The sequence below is a fragment of the Pundamilia nyererei genome, unplaced genomic scaffold, assembly GCF_000239375.1.
Source record: "Pundamilia nyererei isolate P.nyererei 1_Seehausen unplaced genomic scaffold, PunNye1.0 scaffold00122, whole genome shotgun sequence".
In the NCBI taxonomy this organism is placed as follows: domain Eukaryota; kingdom Metazoa; phylum Chordata; class Actinopteri; order Cichliformes; family Cichlidae; genus Pundamilia; species Pundamilia nyererei.
In genome coordinates, this window is record NW_005187523.1 from 692,752 (window position 1) to 714,025 (window position 21,274).

The following is a 21,274-nucleotide window of genomic DNA, read 5'->3' on the forward strand; positions in this document are numbered from 1 at the left end:
AAAAGCGAGCCTTTATTGTGGCTGAAGACAAGGAGTGCAAACAAGGCAGAAGCGCAGTGACAAAACTAAACTACAACTAAACTGGGAAAGTGATACCAGGATAAACTATGAAGACACAGGAAACCATAACTATGACTACAAAGGACTGGCTGTGACAACATGGAGGGTGGGAACACAGACGACGTGACACAGACTACATGAAACACAGAGACTAAATACACATGAGGGATGATCAGGGGAAGTGGCCACACATGGGAGCACAGCTGACACACATGAACCTAACGACAGGACAGGACAGGTGACACTAAATACACTGACATTGAATACAGACTTTCAAAGTAAAACAGGAAACATGGAGATCAGACATGACATGAACTAAACATAACCACGCAGACATGACGCATGAACCAGGGAGACTTAGTACAGGGGAGATGACATAAACAACTAAGGAACAAGACTAAACAGCAATCTAGAAATTAACTAGGTGAACTACGCCTGGCACAAATGAATACAAAAGATACATAAAACTCAAACACTGGGTCGCTGGACCCAGGACCATGACACCATGTGCAATGACAATAAAGTTGAATTCTATTCTATTCTATTCAAAGCAAATAAAAAAGCAACGGAATTAACAAACAATCCTGACTAATGACCAAAAAGGACAAACTGAAATAATGAACTCAATAGGACTGTTTTTTTATTATTCTTGTTATTTTGGAAATTGTACATTGTATATCATTTTATTTTCACTTTTCTATCTGAAAATCAGGACTGGACTGATACCACAGCAGCTCTACTTTACACTGACTGCAGCAGAGTTAACAGTGCATAATTTTCTTGATAATGTAGACGTCTAAACCCAAACAAATTCTTGTTTGCTGCAAGTGAGCCCATCAAATCACAAACTCAAACAAACAAAACAAACAGAAAAGAGAATGTAGTTGTCACTGGGTTTTATTGAAATCCTATTTCTCATTTTTTCCTTCGACGTCTCCTTTCTGATTTTTTTCTCCCTGAGGGGTGAAACACACGATGCAGAGAGACAAAGTAAAGTGCTCATGAGAGGAAGAAGAAAGGTTGATTGCACTGAGGGAAAGTCAGAGCACTTTGTCATTATCTTGTCTTTGGTGCTATGATTATACCCCACACTTTTCTCTTTGCTGTTTAGTCACAGACACACGCTGGTTCTCTGCACAAGTGTATATTTAAGTACAACACACTGTTGATCCAGAGATGTACATCAGCGCACACGTTCTACATATACAGTAAACACATATCACTGCACAAATCTACGGCCTCCGGGTTCATTTCATTCTCTCGTGTCACTGCGCCGCCTGCTTAATTTAACTCTTTGTTGCATTTTAACCCTGGAAAGTACAACAGACGTCTGTATTACGAGGCCACGAGCACGTATCCAGAGAGGAAGATAAATAACAAAGTAAATATGAGTAAAACTTTTTCAAGGCTCACGTTTTAACAGTCACAGCAATGCATTATTAGTCATTAACTTCTGAATCCATTCAGATTAAATGTTGATAAATCCAATAGCTACGTTTAAAAAAAAACAGGGATATACTCTCCGCTTTCACTCTGTTGAGCAGTCAGTGGTTCTTCCACAGACCGACAAACTAAATCGACACTCTCCCTTGTGTGTTTCATTTTTCCTCGTCAGGTAAAACCAGGTGTCCACAGCATAAAACCCTTGCACATCCAAAGAGTTTACAGTATAACATTCTTCACATGAACTTTAAAACGTTGGGCTGACATCAGAGATAAAGTGTAAAGACTATTCTCTGTCCTTGTGGGTTAGCTTTCACCTGTGAAGGAGGTCTGTCTCCGGGCTCAGGTTGCCGGTTTAACGTTACCGTGGGATAGGGACGGCCGGCCTTACCCAGGTGTCGGATATCCTGGAGTTTAAAGCATGAAATGACCATCCTGCAGAGTTCACTAACCTCCTGTCCTCCTGTCACATGCATGCATGAGAAGGATTCGGTGCCTACCCCCAGAGTTACAACACTGTTACGGTTGAAAAGCTACAGATCGTCACAAGACACTAAAGACTCCATAAAAACCTCTGCCAGTTAAATTCTTATGATGGTCTGTTAACAGCCCCCTCAGTGAAGGCGAGGCCTCCAGGCTCCACTGCTGCTTTTACAGATAAACATCCAGGGCTGTGTGTCAAACTGTAGCCTCTAATGAAACATCTGTGACTGGCTGCTGCTCAGGGTGGTGTTTTGGGGATTCCCAGATTATTTTTACTTTATTAGCAGTACTTTTAACTGCTACTGCGAATGTGTTAAGAAGTGAACCCTGCAGCAAGTAGCATCATAGCGAGCATGTATCGGTGTGTGTTTGCATGTTTACTTGACCTTGATGGCACCTGGCAGGAAAGCTCAGTGCTTCTAGCCCCTGGCATGAACACTGTCTCCATTCATGGCCTTCCCACACTGCCCTTATGCAACAGCGTCAGCACAAAAATCATGAATCAGTAGATTCACAGATTCAAAGCTGTAGCTTAGAAAGGCTGTTTTTGTGATGCTCAGTATTTAAACATTGCACCAGCTATGTTTGAGATAAAACACAGAGCAGTCGAGCTCAAGCATCTGTGGTAAGTACGTGCAATTTGTTAACTGAATATGAGGCTGGCAGGCAGATTGGCATGACATCAGTAAATATGTCAGTATCATCAGGACCCAGTGTATGTGAGTTAGTTAACTGATCGTATCCAGCTAGTAGGATACAAGGTCGAGAGGTTCTCGTTCTCAGTTTGCCACTGAAATCCTCTGAATCTGCACAACAGAGTCACAGAGTTCAAAGTTAGACTCACAGAATATCACTGATGGTGGGAAACATGCCTCATATAAATGTTTTACATTTCCCTGAGAGCTGTTGACTTGAAGCTGCTGTTGTAGCTCAACACTTTACTGAAGAAGGTAATAACCACGACCACAGCTTTCCATAAAACATCAAAGCGGGACAAGAGCATCAAAAACAAACTCATTTTAGACTGATCTGATTTTCCAGTTTCAGTGTAGCAGAGACAGAGAGGGCTGAAATGTATTTCAAATGTATCCCGTTACACTGTAACAGTCACACTTGCTACTTTGAATGAAGCTGCTGTCAGCAGCTACACCCGAGTGCTGTCTGTGTATAAAAGCCAGCAAGACTCAACAAATTTGGCATTACAAACATTCTGCTTTACAATCAATTATTTAACATTAAGCTTATTATTTTCTGCACCTTACTCCTCCTTCAGAGCAGCTCAGTAGACAGCTGTGCTCTTTTTCTAGGTATGAATGTATGAGGGAGGAATATGAAGCAGAGTGCTTCAGAAAAAGAGTGTGTGTTCTCAGTTATCCCACTGGAAAAATACAGGTACAGAAAAACTTTTCCTCAGATCCAGTCGGTGTCTCCGTGGCTGCAGGCGGTTATTGTGTCATGATGATTGGCCCAGTTTCTCCTCAGCAGCTACTGGACTTCTCATAAATGACATAGTGGAAAAGTCCATGTACTGCTGGTCTTATTGGAAAGGATGAATCTGCCTCATAAAGCTTTCATAGCAGAGCCTTGTTACCTTTCATGCAGCGACCTGTTAAGCTCTATGGTTGCAAATCAGGTGTTATTTGGTACAGTTGTGGCACACTGGCAGCTTCATGCCTGCCTGCTTTATGAATGCCAGCCTGTGCGCACAGACACAGACTGCCTTTAGTGCTCAGTGTGTGTGACAGAGAGGTGCTTTGATGAATCCTATTGATCTTTGTTTGGCTGTCTTCACAGCTGGCGAGCAGAGAGAGAAGCTAACTCAGCGACCCGAGACGGGGAGCGCAGACGGATGAATTTTTAGGAGACAAAACGGAAACGGCATTCTTATGATAATAAGCAGCATCGAGCTAAAGACAGGATACGTGCTGCTGCTGCACTTCACCCTCTCCACACTGGACTTTCTTCTTTTCACACACCCACTGTAAAGTCTTCAGAAACACAAGGCATACACAGAATAAATCGGACGGTTAAATGTACACAGGAGTAATGACTGTTGCAGCGTCTAAATTGCAATAAGGAGCAGAATCTTAGCTTCATGAATGAACAGTGCCTCTCCAAACAAAGGGAGGTATAAATCAAATGCATTAGTTTCTCTCTTTCAGCACCTTAGGGGTCACCACAGTGGAGCGTCTGGCTCCCCACCATCACCCACCCATAGCCTCTATATTCATGTGGTCTGCTTCTTCTGCACGTGTCCAAACCGTCTCAACCTTGCTGCTCTAACTGTGTCTCCAAAGCACTCAGCCTGAGCCGTCCTCATGCACTTATTTCTAATCCTGTCCGTTGTCGTCACTCCCAATGACAGTCTGTCCATTTCCAGCCTTTTGCTATGTCTCACTACTGTCTCATGAATCTCCCCTTTCACTTTTGCTGCTGTGCTTCTGTCACATATTTTTCACCTCTCTTGTGCGTCCATTGCTTCACACGGTTGACCTCAGGTATTTAAACTCATCCACCTCCACTACCTGTACGCCTTGCAGCTGTCACACTGTCGTCTTCTCGTTCACACACGTATTCTGCCCTGCTTCTGATGACCTTCATCCCTCTGCTCTCCAAAGCATACCTCAACACACCAGGTTGTCTTCTATCTGTTCTGCAGACACTCCCGTCTGATCTCATCTGTCACCCATCACCATTGCAAAGAATTAGAGCTGATTGCTGATGTGATCCCATCCCTACCTTAAACAGATCTGTTCACACACTCATATATGTGCTGCACCAGCCACTCCTGATTCCTTCAGCACCACAGTTCCTCTCCAGGCATGCTACCATATGCTTTCTCTGTGCTGCTGTCCTGACCTTTTCTGTGCTTCTCCATCAACACTCTCAAAGCAAACATTGCATCTGTAGTGCTCCTTCTTGGCATGGCCATACCGCTGCTCACTGATTATCAGCCCGCCAAGAACTCTTTCACATATTTTCTTGGTATGGCTCATCAGCTTTATCTCTCTGTAGTTACTACAGCTCTGCACATCATCATTGTTCTTGAAAATTGGCACTTTGTCTCCATTCCTCAAGCATTTTTTCATCCTCCTAGATTGTGTTAAAAAAAAGTCTGCTGTATGTCATCAGGACCAACCACCTTTCCACTCTTCATCCTCACGTTGCCCTTACTCATCCTCTGCACTTCCTGATTCACTAACTGCCATCCATCATCTGTCTCTCTCTTATTTTCTTTCATCACAAACCCCTCAATCATTAGTACATTTCCTTTCTAACTTAGTCTGTCAGTCTAGCCAATAAAGTCCATTTCCCCTTCTGTCGGCACCGTTGTAGACCAGTTTGAGTCCATCTCCTAAGCTCCTAGCCTCCCCCTTATTTACCCTGGACAACTGCACGCACAGTATATCTACTCTCCTTTTATCAGCCAGCTCTCTTTGCCAGTCAAGTCATAGTCTTTCCTTCTCACTCGCTGCATCCTTGTCCATTTTGTTCTTTCCCCTAACCTTTTGGTCCTCAGCATTTAGCTTATACTGAAGAAACATCCTCAGGTCATTACATGAGACAAATTGTGAATTTCTTACTTTTGCACCGTGAAAATTCATGACTCTAACTGGAACATTCAAGTGTATTTTTAGTCATCTTTAGCTACATAGTAAAAGTCTTTAAGACCTAATCTGTACTAAAACTGTTTGATTAGTAACAGAAGATGATTTACTGTCAAAAATATGGTTGGTTCAATCTTTATTTTAGCTTTCAGAATATTTTACACTTGTCTTAACTTTGTTACAATACAGAAACACAGGTTATAGCACACGTATATAAAACGACTGCCAAGGCAGCCAATTAACAGTCTGATGAAGGCTCTGTCAGAGACTTTGGTCAAATCAAAGTGACCAAACTGATGTAACCCTGAGACTTCCTGCGTCGCTGGCTTGCTTTGCTTTGTTGATACTTTAGCCTTGGGTCTACGTTTGTATGTAAGCTAGTTTACAGACTTTCACTGGAATATGTTTCTTCTGTCCTTTAGTGATCACTTCCTGGCTTCCTTCCTTTATCTCTTTCTTTGCTATCATCAGCAGATTAGGAGGAAGCTATTCATTACCACCGCTGCGACAAGCCGCTCAGCGCTGATACACAGATGATATTTCAAACTCATAACAACTTTCAGAGACAATAACACAGTCGTGGTGAGGAAATGAAGACTTGAAATATTGAAACACAGTCTCCATGTTGCCCTTTCATCACTTTCTCACACATTTTAACAACAAATGTGCAACAAGGAGAGGATGTGCATTTCCCATCATCTCCAACCCTCAGGATAAGGAAGTAAAGCCTTCCCTGTTTGCAGATACGCTGCTGACAATGACTTTCGTGGTGGGATTAAGGATTTCCAGCCCCCCGGTTTTCTCAAAGTTGTGATGGTGTTTTCCAGAGAGAAATAGGGACTAAACCTTCACTTCCATATCAGTGCATGGTGTCTGTAACACTAAGTAATTCATCATCTAGTATACCTGCATGCAGAAACTGCTGAGCTGGATGTTTGAGGCTCTTATTGGAAGAGATCAAACTGAATTAGCCATAAAATGTGTCGCGGCTAACTACTTTTATAGCTGTGGTTTTATGACATTTTATGACACTGGCTCTTATTTGGTGCCGTTTCACTAGCTTGTGTCCACAAAGTATCAGGGCAGAAATGGGCAAGCATATTTGCTAGTGCTATAGTCTGCTGTCCAATGGGAAAAGCTCGACATGGCCAGAGGTCAGTGACCTCCACCACATCTCATCTCCTCCTCCTGCTTTTCATCCCTGTCCTCACTCTTCATCAAAACCCCACAAGAGACTTCACAGGGCTGCCTAAAGATGAGATAAGTGGTAGAAAGTGATCCCAGAGAAAGAAGAGAGATGAGAGGAAAACTGAGGCCAAGCCTGAGAAGATCCCCTTGTCTCTTTTCCCGAGTTAAATACAGTTTCAACTGTGCTGAGATGGAGGGCTGCATGTCTGCTGCAACATTTGAGGGAATTATAGCCTGATGCTCCCACTTCTTCCTTTTCTTTAAGAGTTTCATCAACAAAGAGCTCTCATGCCTTAGTGGGCTTTGATGCTTTGGAGTTGATGACCATGACTGCAAAATGCATAAAAGAGCAAACAAGTGGAGACGCACAAAAGCAGCACTTCATCTTGACTGGAGACTTTCATTGTCCATCCTGAAAAAGCTCCACTTCCCTTTCCCAAAAACAGGAGTAACTATGGGAATAAAGGACGCCCACTATTGCTTTAATTCTAATAAAGACAGCAACGTTTGAAAATACTCTTTTATCGTTGCCCAATGAAGAAAGATCTAGATATTACTTTTTCTCTGGTGGGAATAAAATATTGTGTCTTGTGCAAAAAAGCAAATCTTAGTTTAAAATAAATCCTAGTTTTCTGCAGAGCTGTCTAATGTGACAGGAAGTTATTTTTTGGTCAGGGAGAGCAAGGATTGCATGTGTTTTATTTATTTATTTTTACTACACAAAATTACATTTGACTGCAAAATATCGTAAGTGCTGGGCAACCGTGTTTTTGTATAGGGATATAAGCAAAATACAACCAATTGGCAATGTTTTACACCGAGGCCCAGTCAGTGTGAGTCAGTGTGAGTCAGTGTGAGTCAGTGTGCTTCTTATAACTGAGACACTGCTGTGCAAACAATTGTCAGGAGACAGGTTGGACCACCAGGTGACTCACAGTATGAAACTGCTTTGCAAACCTGTCCACATCATTTTTGTGGACAGGTTTGTATTTGTATTTAAATGTAGAGTATTTTTGTGAGATATACTTAAATGAACTGAGCACTAGATAAGTGAACAGAAAGATAGTGAGAAAAAACGATTGTAAGTACTTTATTTTTTGGTTTAGTTCAAGAAGTGTATTTTATAGATGTCTTATTTGACTTAAGGGGGGCAGCACGGTGGCATGAAGGTCCCTGGGTCCGACTCCCCCATGTAGCCGGGGCCTTTCTGTACTCCAGCTTCCTCCCACAGTCCAAAGACATGCAGTTAGTAGGGTTGGGTTAAATGATTATAATTGCCCGTCGGTGTGACTGCCTGTTGTGTTTGCCCTGCGATAGACTGGTCGCCTGCCCAGGGTGTACCGCGCCTCTCGCTCCAGCTGGGATCGTTGTAGACTTGTTAGCTACGGGATAACAGGAGCACATCGTGCAATCCCCTACTGTAAAAGCTTTCCCCATGATGCCGTAGCAAGCTGTGCGTGTGATGAACTGCAAACTTGGAGACCTGTTTTGAAAGCTGGCGTCCAAGAGAATCACATGAAAACCTCTTTAGTCAAAGCTGTGTTCGTGTACAGACTCCCTGTTAGCCCCAGTGTTGTTTCATTACTTCATGTCAGCATCTCTCCCACCCTCTCAGCCCCTGACAGTGTATCACTGAAAGGCCATGGCTGTGTGGAGTGGGACAGAGTGGTAAGGCTGCAGGCCACAGTAAAATCAATTTAGATACTGTGAGGAACCCAGAGCACTGCCCTACAGGGGAATGTAGACCCAGAGGAAAAATAATCAAGAGGCACGAGCAAACATTCCCGCCCCTAAAATGCAAAACTTCCATACTGCTCTTACTCTTCTCATTTCTTTCTGTAACCTCATCCTTTCTCTCCTGCCACGGTCGGCTTCACCACAGGCATCACTGGGACGGTGAAATATGCCTCCGATAAATGATTACCGACTGGAGCCACTCATACCGAACTCGCAGGATCTGTAATATTCTCCAATATCATTATTTTCCTCCACACCCATGGACTAATCTCTATCACAGTCTGTGGAATGACTCAAATAAGGCAAAAAGATAGAGTGAATAAAGAGATGAGTATGATAATAAAGCCTAAGATTGATAACTCGCTATCTAACTGCCTGTCTTTTCCATATCCGTCCTCATGCCCTCTTTCTGATTCATTTCAGTTGTAGAGTGCTCGGCTTTTTCTCACTGCCGTGTTAGTGACCAAGAGCACTAAAACATCTTTAAGTTTCAGAACAAATGTGTGAAATAATATTTTATAATTCTGCTACAATAACTAGTGTAGTGAGTTAAATATGAATGTTGGTGACTAATATGGTATGTTCCCTTTCTTGGGTTCAATTATTGTCAACAAAAATCCCACAATTGTCACATTTTGTTACATTTGTTACAAACGACTGGCGCAGAGTTTAGCTAATGATGAAGTGTTGTTGGGTTTAATTATTGGTTTCTTTATCAGATCAACTGGTAATAAAACCAGTAGGCAGTTCATTTTGTTTGTTTGTTTTGTTCATCCCTTCACACAGATTACAGCCGGGCTTTCACTGGGACATACTCGTCCAAACTAGTAACATGGGAATCGGAGCTTTTCATTTAGCCAATGAGTTTTTCTTCTTTAAGCTTGTGGTTAGCTGAACCCAATCAATCACAGCTGAAAAAGAAAGATTTATTTTTTACATCAGCCTAAAGAGGGTTCATTGGTTTATCTGGTAATTATCCTGAAAGTTGGTTAACCACCCAGTTTGAGCTGGGAACCAGTGTTTGTTCAGGGACCTTTATTGCACATCACACATTGTTTACTCTGGATTCTTTTCAACTCTGTGCTGTAAACTACATAATTAAAGTAAAACTGACTGTTCACATCTTGTGCTGTACTTACCCTCCTGAAGCCTTTTATTTGAATTTCACAGTAGTCTCTCTCTCTCTCTCAGACGGAGTTATCAGGAGCTGCTGTCCTCCACCAGGCCAGGAGGGATCAGGTAGTCGATGCCTGTCGGGTCTACAGCGCATCGAGTCGTAAGCGGAGAGTCCTGACACCCGGAGACCTCAAACACCTCGTGGTGGATGAAGACCATGAGCTTATCTACTGCTATGTCCCCAAGGTGGCCTGTACCAACTGGAAACGTGTCATGATGGTGCTTACAGGCCGGGGCAAGTACAGGTGAGTTTGGTACTGTACAGAGAGGAAGGAAAATAAGTGCTTCTGTTGTTCTTCACTGTCTCGTGCCTCTCTCACGCAGTGACCCAATGGAAATTCCTTCCAATGAAGCCCACGTTCCCTCCAACCTTAAGACACTGAATCAGTACAGCATTGCCGAGATCAATCACCGCCTCAAGAACTACCTCAAGTTCCTTTTTGTTCGTGAGCCCTTCGAGAGGCTGGTCTCTGCATATCGCAACAAGTTCACCCTCAAGTACAACTCATCCTTCCACAAGCGCTTTGGCACCCGAATCATCCGCCGCTACCGCAAGAACGCCACGCAGGATGCCCTGCTCAACGGGGCTGATGTCAAATTCAAAGAGTTCATTGAGTATCTGGTGGACCCGGCCACACAGCGGGACGGACTCAACGAGCACTGGCAGACTGTGTACCAGCTCTGTCACCCGTGTCACATCCACTATGACATGGTGGGCAAGTATGAGACACTGGAGGAGGATGCAAACTACCTGTTGCAGCTGGTGGGTGTAGGTGACTCCCTGCGCTTCCCGACCTACGCCAAGTCCACTCGTACCACGGATGCTATGACGGCTCAGTTCTTCAGCAATATCAGCACTCAGCAGCAGATCCAGCTCTACCAGCTTTACAAGTTAGACTTCCTCATGTTCAACTACTCCATACCCAGCTACCTGAGGTTGGAGTAATGGTGGACAGAGATGGGACTCTGAGAGCGGCTGATTCGGTCAAACAGATAAAAGGAAATGAGCGGAGGGCAGAATTCTATGGGAACAAACTTGATTTAAAAAACTGTAAAATTGATGTGTAAACAGGTGCCGGAGGTGTGTGAGTTTCTGGGAATAATTCAGAGGATGTTCAGTCAGCACCGACTGGACAGGGATGCGGGCTAAATGGACTAGACGCATGCAAAGACTGAAATGTGTGGGTGAAGCAGGTCTTCATGGTTGTTATCCTCAGAGGATGGACTGGATGAGGGATTCTCCTGATGTTGTTCCCTACACGTTTAAGCAAACTGCTGACAAATTAGGCTGCTTCAGATTCTGCAAAGCAAACAGCGTCCTCGCACGTGCCCTGACCCCAAAGCATTATGGGAGCTAAGTCTGTCTCCCCCTCCTTCTGATCAATATAGAAACTCCGCCAAATTGTAAGGCACACTTCACATCTTCCACCGAGCTCTCGGCGTGGCGAGCCAGTACCCATCATGCTTGCTCTCATTAGATTCATACAGCTGAGAGGGAAACTGCCTCATCACCACCTCGAGGATTACTGCAGCTGATGGCTGCGGTTCCACTCTCAAGACCTCCACATTAGTAGTGTGGCGGTGCAGCCGACAGCTCGCTGTCACTGGTTTCTAGCATTAGTTTGTCGGCCCTTCTGCCACAGCAGTGAAGTGCTTACGTATCATTGCCTGTAACACCAAGCATCCTTAATACTTTGAGCTACAGAACGTGTCTGGACAGGTACAGGATTCACTCAGTGGGCGCACCGGCCTGCCTCTAACCTACAAGACGAGAGACGGCCTGTGTGGCTGTTAAAGGGTTAAAGGCGCTGAGTCTCATTACCGCCATGCCCTGCATAGAGGAGCTTCGTGGACGTGCCCCTGCTCCAGCAACCAAACCTGTTTTTCACTAAATGATCCTCTTTTCTCGTCTTCATGCTTTATTTGTTTTTATTGTCTTATGAATCACTGCTGCGAGCAGCAATGAAAAGATTATTTAATTTGCTTTGTTGTTGAAACTAAGATGGAAAGAATTTAATATTTTATTTTCTTGGGCTGAAAAACATTTAGGACACTTTAGAGAAGTTCAAACTTTTTCATTTCTTGTGGTACATTTTTGGCCCTTGGCTTTGTCTTTCTGTGCTTCACATCATTCAAAATTTATGTTTTTTTACATATTGTCAGACGTTTGGTGCCAAAATGGCTGAGGGCCTCAGAGACCCACAGTCACTGTTAAGTACACATCATTGCCATTTAGGACATCCCAAAGACGACACGTCAACAATCAACATAACAGAGAAAGGATCCTGTGGTGTGATTAATGTTGTGTAATGTCAATAACTACACAGGAGGGAGGATGGGCTGCCCGTCACACACTATAGTGACAGAGGGAGTCGTTTTGTGTTTTACACCAGTTTGTACATTTTAATCCACTCCAGCTTCAAATTAATTTCACAGCGTTAGAATATTTAATTTATATAGCACCAAATCACAACAACAATCACCTTAAGGTACTTTATATTGTGAGGTACAGACCTGAGAATAACAGAGAGAACAACAACTGCCTTTGAAGCACTTTGGCGACAGTGGGAAGGAAAAACTCCCTTTTAACAGGAAGAACCCTCCAGCAGAAGCAGGCTCAGGGAGGTCAGCAGATCTGTGTGAGGGGGCATTGTGGTTAATATTGTCAATTTAATTCAATTCAGGATAATTCCATGTTTTCGTATCGCACCAAATAACAACAACAACAATCGCCTCGAGGTGCTTTAGGTTGCAAAGTAAAGACCCTCAAAATGTGACGAGAGCGTTCCAGCGGTGATGACGTGGCGACAGGGTTATCACAGCTCAGGCCTGATCACTAAGTTTGATCTCATCCTGAGAGATTAGCAAGACAAGCGTAAATATATATATAACACTACTGATTGTACTTCATTAAGGATTTTGATGGTTTTTGAGTCCCTAACTCTTTGGAGTTGCAGTATGATGTTTTCTTTCTGATAGAATAAATCCAGGTCCACTCTGTTTGAAAACTGTCTCATTATGACCCCTGGTTAGTCAGCACACCTAAATCAGATTACACATACGCCTTTTCCCCCTCGGGCTGGATGTTGTAGCTGCAGATCCCTTCTTGTTGCTTTGGACTCATTGCTGATGTCCGTTTGTGCACATGTCCGTGTCTGGAGGTTCGAATCAAACAGCCTTAGTTTTCCTTTCTAACACCCACAGACATCTGGCTCTAATAAAGGAAAGAGTCTACTGGGCTGGCTTGTCGCCCCGGTCCTCATCCTCCAGCAGAAACAATGGTTATATTCTCATCTGGGCCTCCTCCTGGGTCAGGCGCACACAAACACACTCACACAGACACACACCAGCACTGCTGCTGAGGTTATTGCCACGCAGCGTCTTACTCAGCAGTTATAGGGAAAGCCACGAGCAGGCAGAACCTCACACTGTCAGAGCTCAGTTTAAACGGCTCATTTTGCGCTCAGAATGAAAGACAAACAATGCACAAAGGACCTCTTAACCTGCAAACAAGCCATTACAGCGGCCTCGCTTCACACTCCGGTTTCTCTCCGCCTACATCGCTCCAGAAGTGGCCCCCTGGTTTAAAAACAAAACCAGAACAAAAAGGCTCAGTGTCAGTGATCAGTACTGTCCATGCAGGAAAACGCAGCCTGCTTAAGCAAACAGAGCTCACGGGGACTCCAGCAGCCCTGAGACGCTGTCTCAGTCTCTCAGTTACAAGCAAGCAGCAACATTTAAAGTTTTTTTTTCCTCCATAGCTGTGTCTATATTGAGGACTAGCTAGTGGGTATATTTATGTTGTTTCTGAACGACGTCTGCTTTTAGACTGAACTACACATTTGCTGTCTTCTAACAGCAGTTTTCTTCTTGAGGATGAGTAGATGATGTTATTTTTCTGCTTTACTTTTATTTTTATTTTATTGTATTGACACCCAGATTTTGTAAATACAAGAAAGAATCGTTTCAGAAGCAGGAAAATTGTGTTTGAAGTGAAATTTCCTGTAAATTTGATGGTAGAAAGTTCAAATGGAATCCTGACTCAGTTCTGTGCTTTGGAGTGGGTGTCAGTGTGCCTGGCTCATGATACACACAGTGTAAAAGATGGACATATCTAATATAATCTGACGTATTTGTTAGTGACATTCAGCTATGCAGGCTGGAGCTGAGCATTTCTGTCATTCTGAGTGAAAACAGGAGACACGGTGCAGCACCTGGCCTTGGATTGGACTCTTTGTCAGTGATGATGTCAACAGATTAAGTCTTTTAGTGTAAATACACTTATTTGTTCAGGTCATTTATTTGTTTTTTGCTTTCAGAGTTCAGATTGTTAACATGCTAAAAAAGAGCTGATTATAAAGGTAGAAGATACAAATTAAGCGGGTGAGCACGCTGCTAGTTTGGCTAATGACCTAACCCTCGTCACCTGTTTCCACCCAAACGCTGCAAGCTCTCAGTCGGCTCACTCGCTCACTCACAGCAGTGGAGACACAAAGGTCGTTTCAGTCTCTCTCTCTGTGGGGACACTTTTCATCAGCAGAGACACCATATTTGAAAATAAGCATCATATCATCAGCACAGAAGGACAAAGCCAGGATGATTTCTTACATGCGTCCTCTGCCTGTGTCGTGTCAGACATATCTGAGTCCCAGCACAGGATATTTTTGTACAGTCCAAACATGATGTCATTCATTCTGCTGTTATTTTTTGAGCTGTGATATTTATGACTTACTTTGGTTGCCTCATACATACACACACAGACACACACACATTACTACTCTCATTTTTCTGTGCCTTTCATTCAGAGGCGACGCAGAGACACAGTGAACATCCTGCAGTCACATTAGGACAGAAGGCGTACATGCTCAGTTATAACCTTACTCATACCTGCAATAAAGAACTCATCAGGTATGACTTCAGCTTTATTTTTAGAAATCTGTGGGACGGACATGATCCTGAAAACTACAAACAAATGAGCGTCTGTCAGAAGCTGCTCGGTTTATTACAGCTTGGATTATTTGGAGTATTTTGTCCAACAAACTGGTAATACCGGTATCACCACAACAGGTTAGTGTTAAAGACACACAAGTCAGAGCAGTCAAAGGATGAAAAAGTTGTGGACATTTTATCCCCCACCAGTTGGTGCACTTGGATGTTGTTGGCAGTCGCTATAAAATCGACTGTCTCAGTGTTGTAGGCCTCTAAGTGAGCCGCTGGTTGCAAGAGAAACGTGGGTATTCCCTGACTGGTTGGAAAACAGTTGGAGTTTTTTTGACTTCACCCAGTGGCTGCCAGCAGCTTCCAGCAACCACTTGCCAACTGGTTGGGGAATACACATTTTCCCCTCGCAAACAGATGTTGCCAGATGGGTGCGACTGGTCTCTAGACTTAAACCACTTTATTTTTAGGTCAAACAGCAGCAGACTCAGCCAAAATATCTGTAACAATCCCAACAACTAGCAGAGCAGAATAGTATGAATATGTACAGCACAGATTAGTTATCCAACTAGCACCAGAACAAGCTAACATTCTGACAGCTGAAAACTTTGCTAAATATAACTGCACAAAATTAACTATCAAATGTAAATCTTTCTAAAGTGTTTATGAAGTATACAGGCCGAAAATGGTACCTACATAGTAAAGTCAGATTTCCAAAAAACGTAACCATCTTTTCCCAGTTATTGATCCTGTTTAAGATGCAAATAGTTAGCTTGGTTGTAACACTGTTACTCTTGCCAATAAATATTTAATAGCAATGACTCCGAAACTAACAACCCAAGTTATAATAAACTGAGATGGTGTTTATTATAAGTGATCTTAATCAGTGTTTGAAAAGTTAGCCTGAGTAGGCCTGCCCTTCGCATGCTCAGCGACATCTAGGCACGTTTTCAAATCAGTTAGCATTAGCATGGGCATGACCTGTCCAAGCAGGTTTCACGTGTCTCTGTGTCGCCCTGACGTTGTGTACGTCCTTCAGCAGAGGCCCCGCGCGTCTCGTGGTTCCAGCTGCTTCCCGTGCTGCCAGGTGGCACGGATGTTGCGCTGTAATGTGTGGGTGACCTTTTAATTTAAACGATCAGTGTGTGATGCTGCGTTATTCCATATCATCAGCGTTTTCACCATGTGTGCTGTATCAAAGAGCTATGTGTCAGTGGAGTTTGTGCGCGTGTGTGCGCGCCACCACTGCTCCAGGAAGTCGAGACCCTCGTTCCAACATGTACCATTAATTTATTTATTTATTTCTAGATACTGCTTCCCTGCTCACGTTACCATGGCAACACACCCACATTTTCTATATGTTGCTTTTCCTCGTGGGACAGCCTCTCGCTGTGCTCTTTTACTCTGTTCATTTTCAGGGGTACTTTCCAAAATCATGAATAATGAATAATGTACACTGTGTGGGAGAGTGGGGTGGATCCTACAGCAGCGTGACCCGTGGTTTATCCTGTTTTCACAATAAAATGACACTGAAATCCACTTTGTCTGTGTCTCCTTCTGTCTTGTGTGGAACTCGTGTACGCTTCTATCTACGGGGTTGGTGGATTCTCTAGCTCCTAACTAGTCTGGCCATTTTTATTGCCATGCTACTTCAGAAAGGCGATGTCTCTGCACAAAGTAATTTACCACACTAGTCAATATGTTTTACTGTTATGGGCAATAGCTGACCATTCCAATCACAGAGCATCGAATACTGCTGCTCTGTCAGGTGGTGCTTGGATAGGATCAGAAATTTTAGAGAAAGTATGTCCCATCACAATAATCTATGCAGACAAGCTGTAACACGCTCATTGTGATTAAATCTGACTTTGAGTGTCCATATGGGACGGGTTTGCAGTAACAGACCTGTTACAATAGTGGAAACAGAGACGTCTTGCCACTAGGTCATCTCACATTACACAGTTTCAGATGAAACGTGATTTAGATGTGCCGGCGTGTCAGTGGACTGAGAAGTGTTAGGCAGGTGACATTTTCTAACTATTTTACGAGTGTTGTCATTATTTCCTCCTCCAAGAACAGGAAACTACAATTCATACAAAGTCACCAAAATTAGAAGGAAAAAGTTTGATGAGTCTTAATTTTAATGGTAGGGTTGACTCTGTCAGTCCCCCGTTGAATGGGTGGTGTAATGGTGCACATGACCATCATAGCCAGCCTACCTGCGGACCTACATATCGATCCTTTTAGAGGAACTTTTTACAAACAGCTCTCCTTCACCGGCCAGTTATCCAAGACCATCCAGAAATTCCCAGAGCCACAGTATCACTGTGTCTAGGCAGGGTCCTGATTTACAGTCAAGCAGGTAACCCAAATGTCTGACCTTTGTTTCGTCTTGTAAATGGTAAATGGACTGGCTCTTATATAGCGTTTTTCTACTCAAAGTGCTTACGGACTATTGCAACAACACATCATCAGTAGAGTAAAACTAACCATGATGGCCCAAAACCAGCTCGCATTCCCTATTAATGGGTCAATTCTGCTACAAAACAACAGAAAAAGTCGACATCGAAGGATTAATACTCCATAGGTCAATTCAAATGAAGGTATTATTCTGTCAGTAAGTCAGCAAGTGTCTCTAATTGTGTAATTTTTCTAATGTGTTACTGTTTAAATTTTGGACAGTGAATTGGCATCAGTTGTTATTGCAGAGCTAATGTGATGTAATTATTTATAGACAACAATCTGGATGACAAATCTGAGCTGTGAAACCATTAAAACAGTTTGTCATGTAATGTGGCTCCAGCTTCCCACCACCACATGGATATAAAATCACAATAAAAGACATTCGTGACCCGACATACACGACTCCTTAACCTGCAAGTCTCTAGGTTCTCTAGCAGGCTCTATCCAAACGACAAGCAATTAAATGCAATTTATACATATATAAAATGATTTTGCACACCTATGGTAGAGACAGTGCAGATATACAAGCTGGCGGACAAGACTGAATAGTCTAAATGTTTTCTGGACCATCTACTTTGCCAGGAAGAGGAATTAGAGGGAGCACATGGCATCTTTTATTCTGGATACTTGATGACACATTTCGCTTTGATGAAAAACTCTTAGCCGCTGTGCAAAGCTGTCTTAGACAAGACGGTGATGATGTATCGCATTCTCAAGAAGCTACAGATGCAGAGCTAGCAGAATGATGCATGAGCCAAGACAATTGGCCAACCCACTCCTGAATATGACACCTCCTTACTTCCTCATGTGATAGTTGATGGATTAGACCAACTGAAGCCAAACTTCACCAACAGCAAACATCACTTGAGAAATTAAGAGATTGGTGTCCTTCTTGCAGAAGTTAGCAGAGTTATAAACATGGCATGCAGGCTATTAGCTAAACAAGTTAGCGGAGGCATTGGTTTTTTTTGGTTTTTTTGCCTGTCCCATTTGGTTCTTTAGCCGTCAGAACTGTTGTCTGAAGACCAACAATGAGACCCAATGGATTTACTTGCCAAATGGATCACCACGGCCTTGCCGTATTGATCCATTTGATCGACCTTTGTTGCCCCACAGGACCCGGGGCAGCCCACCCGACCCCACCGCAGAGGAAACTGTACCCACCCTAACATTCAATCATCTCCCAGACTGCACAAGACAGTAGACACCCAGGTTAAGTTTATTCTCCACCTCTCCTGTGACTCTCCCCCACCTGCAGAGTGGACTCCTCCAAGGATGGAACAACCTCCCTGTCAGTTGAAGAGCTCCCTGCGCCAGGGCTGAGCGGAGGCATTGTTGAGTTGCACCCAAAGTAACAACATTTTCAAATAAAGTAATAGTTCCATAAAGATCAAAGCATGGCCTTATATATGATTTTACACTGAGATATTTGACGCTTTGCACATTTGAAGAGTAGATCCTGTAGTCTTTTCATTATCTCATTACAGTGGTCCCACATCGTTGGGTTTCAAACAGGCATCTGTGTTGTAGCTGACTTGGATGATTCGTTCCACAAGTGAAACCTAACTCAGGTGCAGGTGGAGGGTGGAGACACACACAGACACAAACAACCTACCATTGTGAACCCGTCTCTCTTGATCGCATTGTCGTCCTCAATAAACACGTGCTGGAGTGCTCTCCAGACTGCCCATAAACATGTCCTCAAACCAAGACGTACGTTCTGCAAGGCCTCTGGCCACAGTTACACTCTCCGTCTCTTTACACACTCAGAAAAATAAAGTCATCATCAGACCAACTAAAATGATGTGTATCCACACAAAAGAGCTCAGACTCTGTGGGGGCCAGACTGGGAAACCTGGCTGGTCCCAGTCTGGGCAGGAGCCCCTAGAACCATCGTAATATTTACTACTCCAAACAACCAGTGTCAATAATTGATCAACGTATTGATTGTGCCTTACAGACACATGGTTACAGCAGGCTGAATCCTTACATCAACACCCCGAGTCATGCAAACTGTCAGAATGCTTGAAGCACAGCCTCAGGAGGAGTGGCAGCAATCTGTCACTGTAACCACAGATTGGAGTGCTCAGCTGAAAGCCTGACTCCTTGTTCACCTTTACTGTAAAATCAAAACCAGTAAAAGAGTATTTCCTGAGAAACCTCTTCTGTCTCCCCATGTTTGGATAACAATTACAATAATAATCTTTCTTAAAGTGTTGTAATTATGTTTAAGGAAGAGATACCTCAAACTGATCTAAGGTTGGTATGTGTTCCTCTCACCTTAGAGCAGACCACACATAAGCTGGACAGGAAATGGCGTTGCGCTCATTTATATATTTCCGTTTGCTTGATGAACAAAAGCCCTCTGCTAAGCGAGGACGCCTTACTGCTCGTCACTGATGAAACGAAAACAGGAACAAAGCACGATTCAGTTTTAATCTTTAGTAACACGCTACGTATCACAGACTTTTAAGGTGGCGGTGATTAAGCCTTTACTTTCTAAGCAAACATCTGACTGTCGTAGCTAATTGTAGACTCATTTCTAACTTACCTTATATTTTAAAGAATCTTGGAAGAGTATTTGTCAGACAGCGAAGACAGTGAAGGTTACAAATGATCTTCTTATAGCCTTTGACAGTGCACTCATCGTGATGCTTGTCCTGCTAGACCTCAGTGCAACATTCAGTTCACAACACAATACAATGCTGTTACAGAGAACAGAACACAATGAGGCTATTAAAGGAACTTTGCTGCAGTGGTGTGAATCACATCTATCTGTTAGACTCCAGTTTGTGCGTGGAAATGTGTCTGTAACACAAAAGTTAGTCTCAGAGTTCTGCAGGATTCTCTGCTGGGACCAGTGCGTCCCCAGCATTATTAGAAAAACTTCACACATTTTCATTGCAATGCAAATGATACCAGCCTTTATATACCATAGTCACAGAGACTGGTCAATGACCCCTTGTTGCTGGAGTAAAATCTGTGTGCTGACTGTTGCAGGGTGAAACTAGTCATATAGATCTCCCTTGTGATTGTTTGGGGTAATTTATGATAATTTGCATGAAAAACTCTCCAATTAGTCTGTGGAAGTAGTGAAAGTGATGCAAACAAGAAATAAAGTTAAAAGTTGGGCCTTGATGCTAAAACCAACACATTTCAAAAGGTGCAACTTTTACTTTGAGCCAAAGCGCTCTCCATTCACAGTGTCACTGCTCTTAATGAGCAGCTGAAGTGCTGGAAACCTGCAAGTGATCAAAGGAATCTCCAGCTGATTGTAAGTGTAACCAGTTTCAAACAGTGGTAGCAATCTCAACCAACCACTCGTCAACTGGTCAGGTAATACAGACTTTTCCACAGGGCCTCACAGTAAGCACACCTTATTGAAACTAGAATTTATCCCATGATATTGATACTCAAAGAGTGGGTGTACATTTATTCGGTTGTGGTATTTAGCAGAGTTTAGGTCTGCTTTTCTCAAAAATAAGTGAATAAATAAATAAGGCAAAGGCTCAAAAATTAGAGCAAAGTCCTACAATTCAAAAATATTCATAGGATGAAGATAAAAGTTTGCATGGCTTCGTTAAAGAGAATAAAGTTGTTCAAAACAATTAACCCATTCTGAGTGGATGCAGTGAGAGACACTGGGAGTGTGTACTCCTACAGACAAAGTGTTGGTCTTTGCCTGACAAGCAACTTTCTTTACTGTTCTTCAGTTTTCCCCTTGCTCTTAAAATGCTTTTACTGTCGTGTAAGCATAACAATAATATCCTAAAATTGTGCATTTAAATGTTGCTCCTTGTTGACCTTACATACACTTTGCATAACAGCCGATCTACTCATTTAAATTCAGTTTTTATTTTTGTTTTTTGTTTTTAATTTTCTCTCAAACACCACTATACTAGCATCAACATGGAATTACAATAATTTGTAATTCCATGTAAAAGTCCTGTCTTAATGATGGGATTGTGATGCTGATAAATCCAATAACTTCACCAGTTTTTCTTTCTTGCTTTCAGCAGATTTACATAGCAGTGTCCCAGCCTTACAGCCATACATGATAAATACATACACAGCATGTTGTGAACACGTGCACACTGCAGCCCTTCTTTTGTCAAACATGATGCTCTGCTGCCCATGTTTGTGATAACTCTCATGCCGCCGTTATTGCTAATTATGAA

General features: G+C 43.0%; 1 protein-coding gene across 1 annotated transcript in view; it reads left to right on the forward strand.

Annotated features, from left to right (window-relative positions):
* chst11 (carbohydrate (chondroitin 4) sulfotransferase 11) overlaps window positions 1–11,221 on the forward strand; it is an 86,723-nt gene extending 75,502 nt beyond the window's left edge. The window contains exons 3-4 of the mRNA XM_005742628.1: window positions 9,711–9,940; window positions 10,020–11,221. Of these exons, the coding sequence (XP_005742685.1) occupies window positions 9,711–9,940; window positions 10,020–10,641 (852 nt within the window). The 3' untranslated portion in view covers window positions 10,642–11,221. The remainder of the gene's footprint in view (window positions 1–9,710; window positions 9,941–10,019) is intronic.
* The last annotated feature ends 10,053 nt before the right edge of the window (window positions 11,222–21,274 follow it).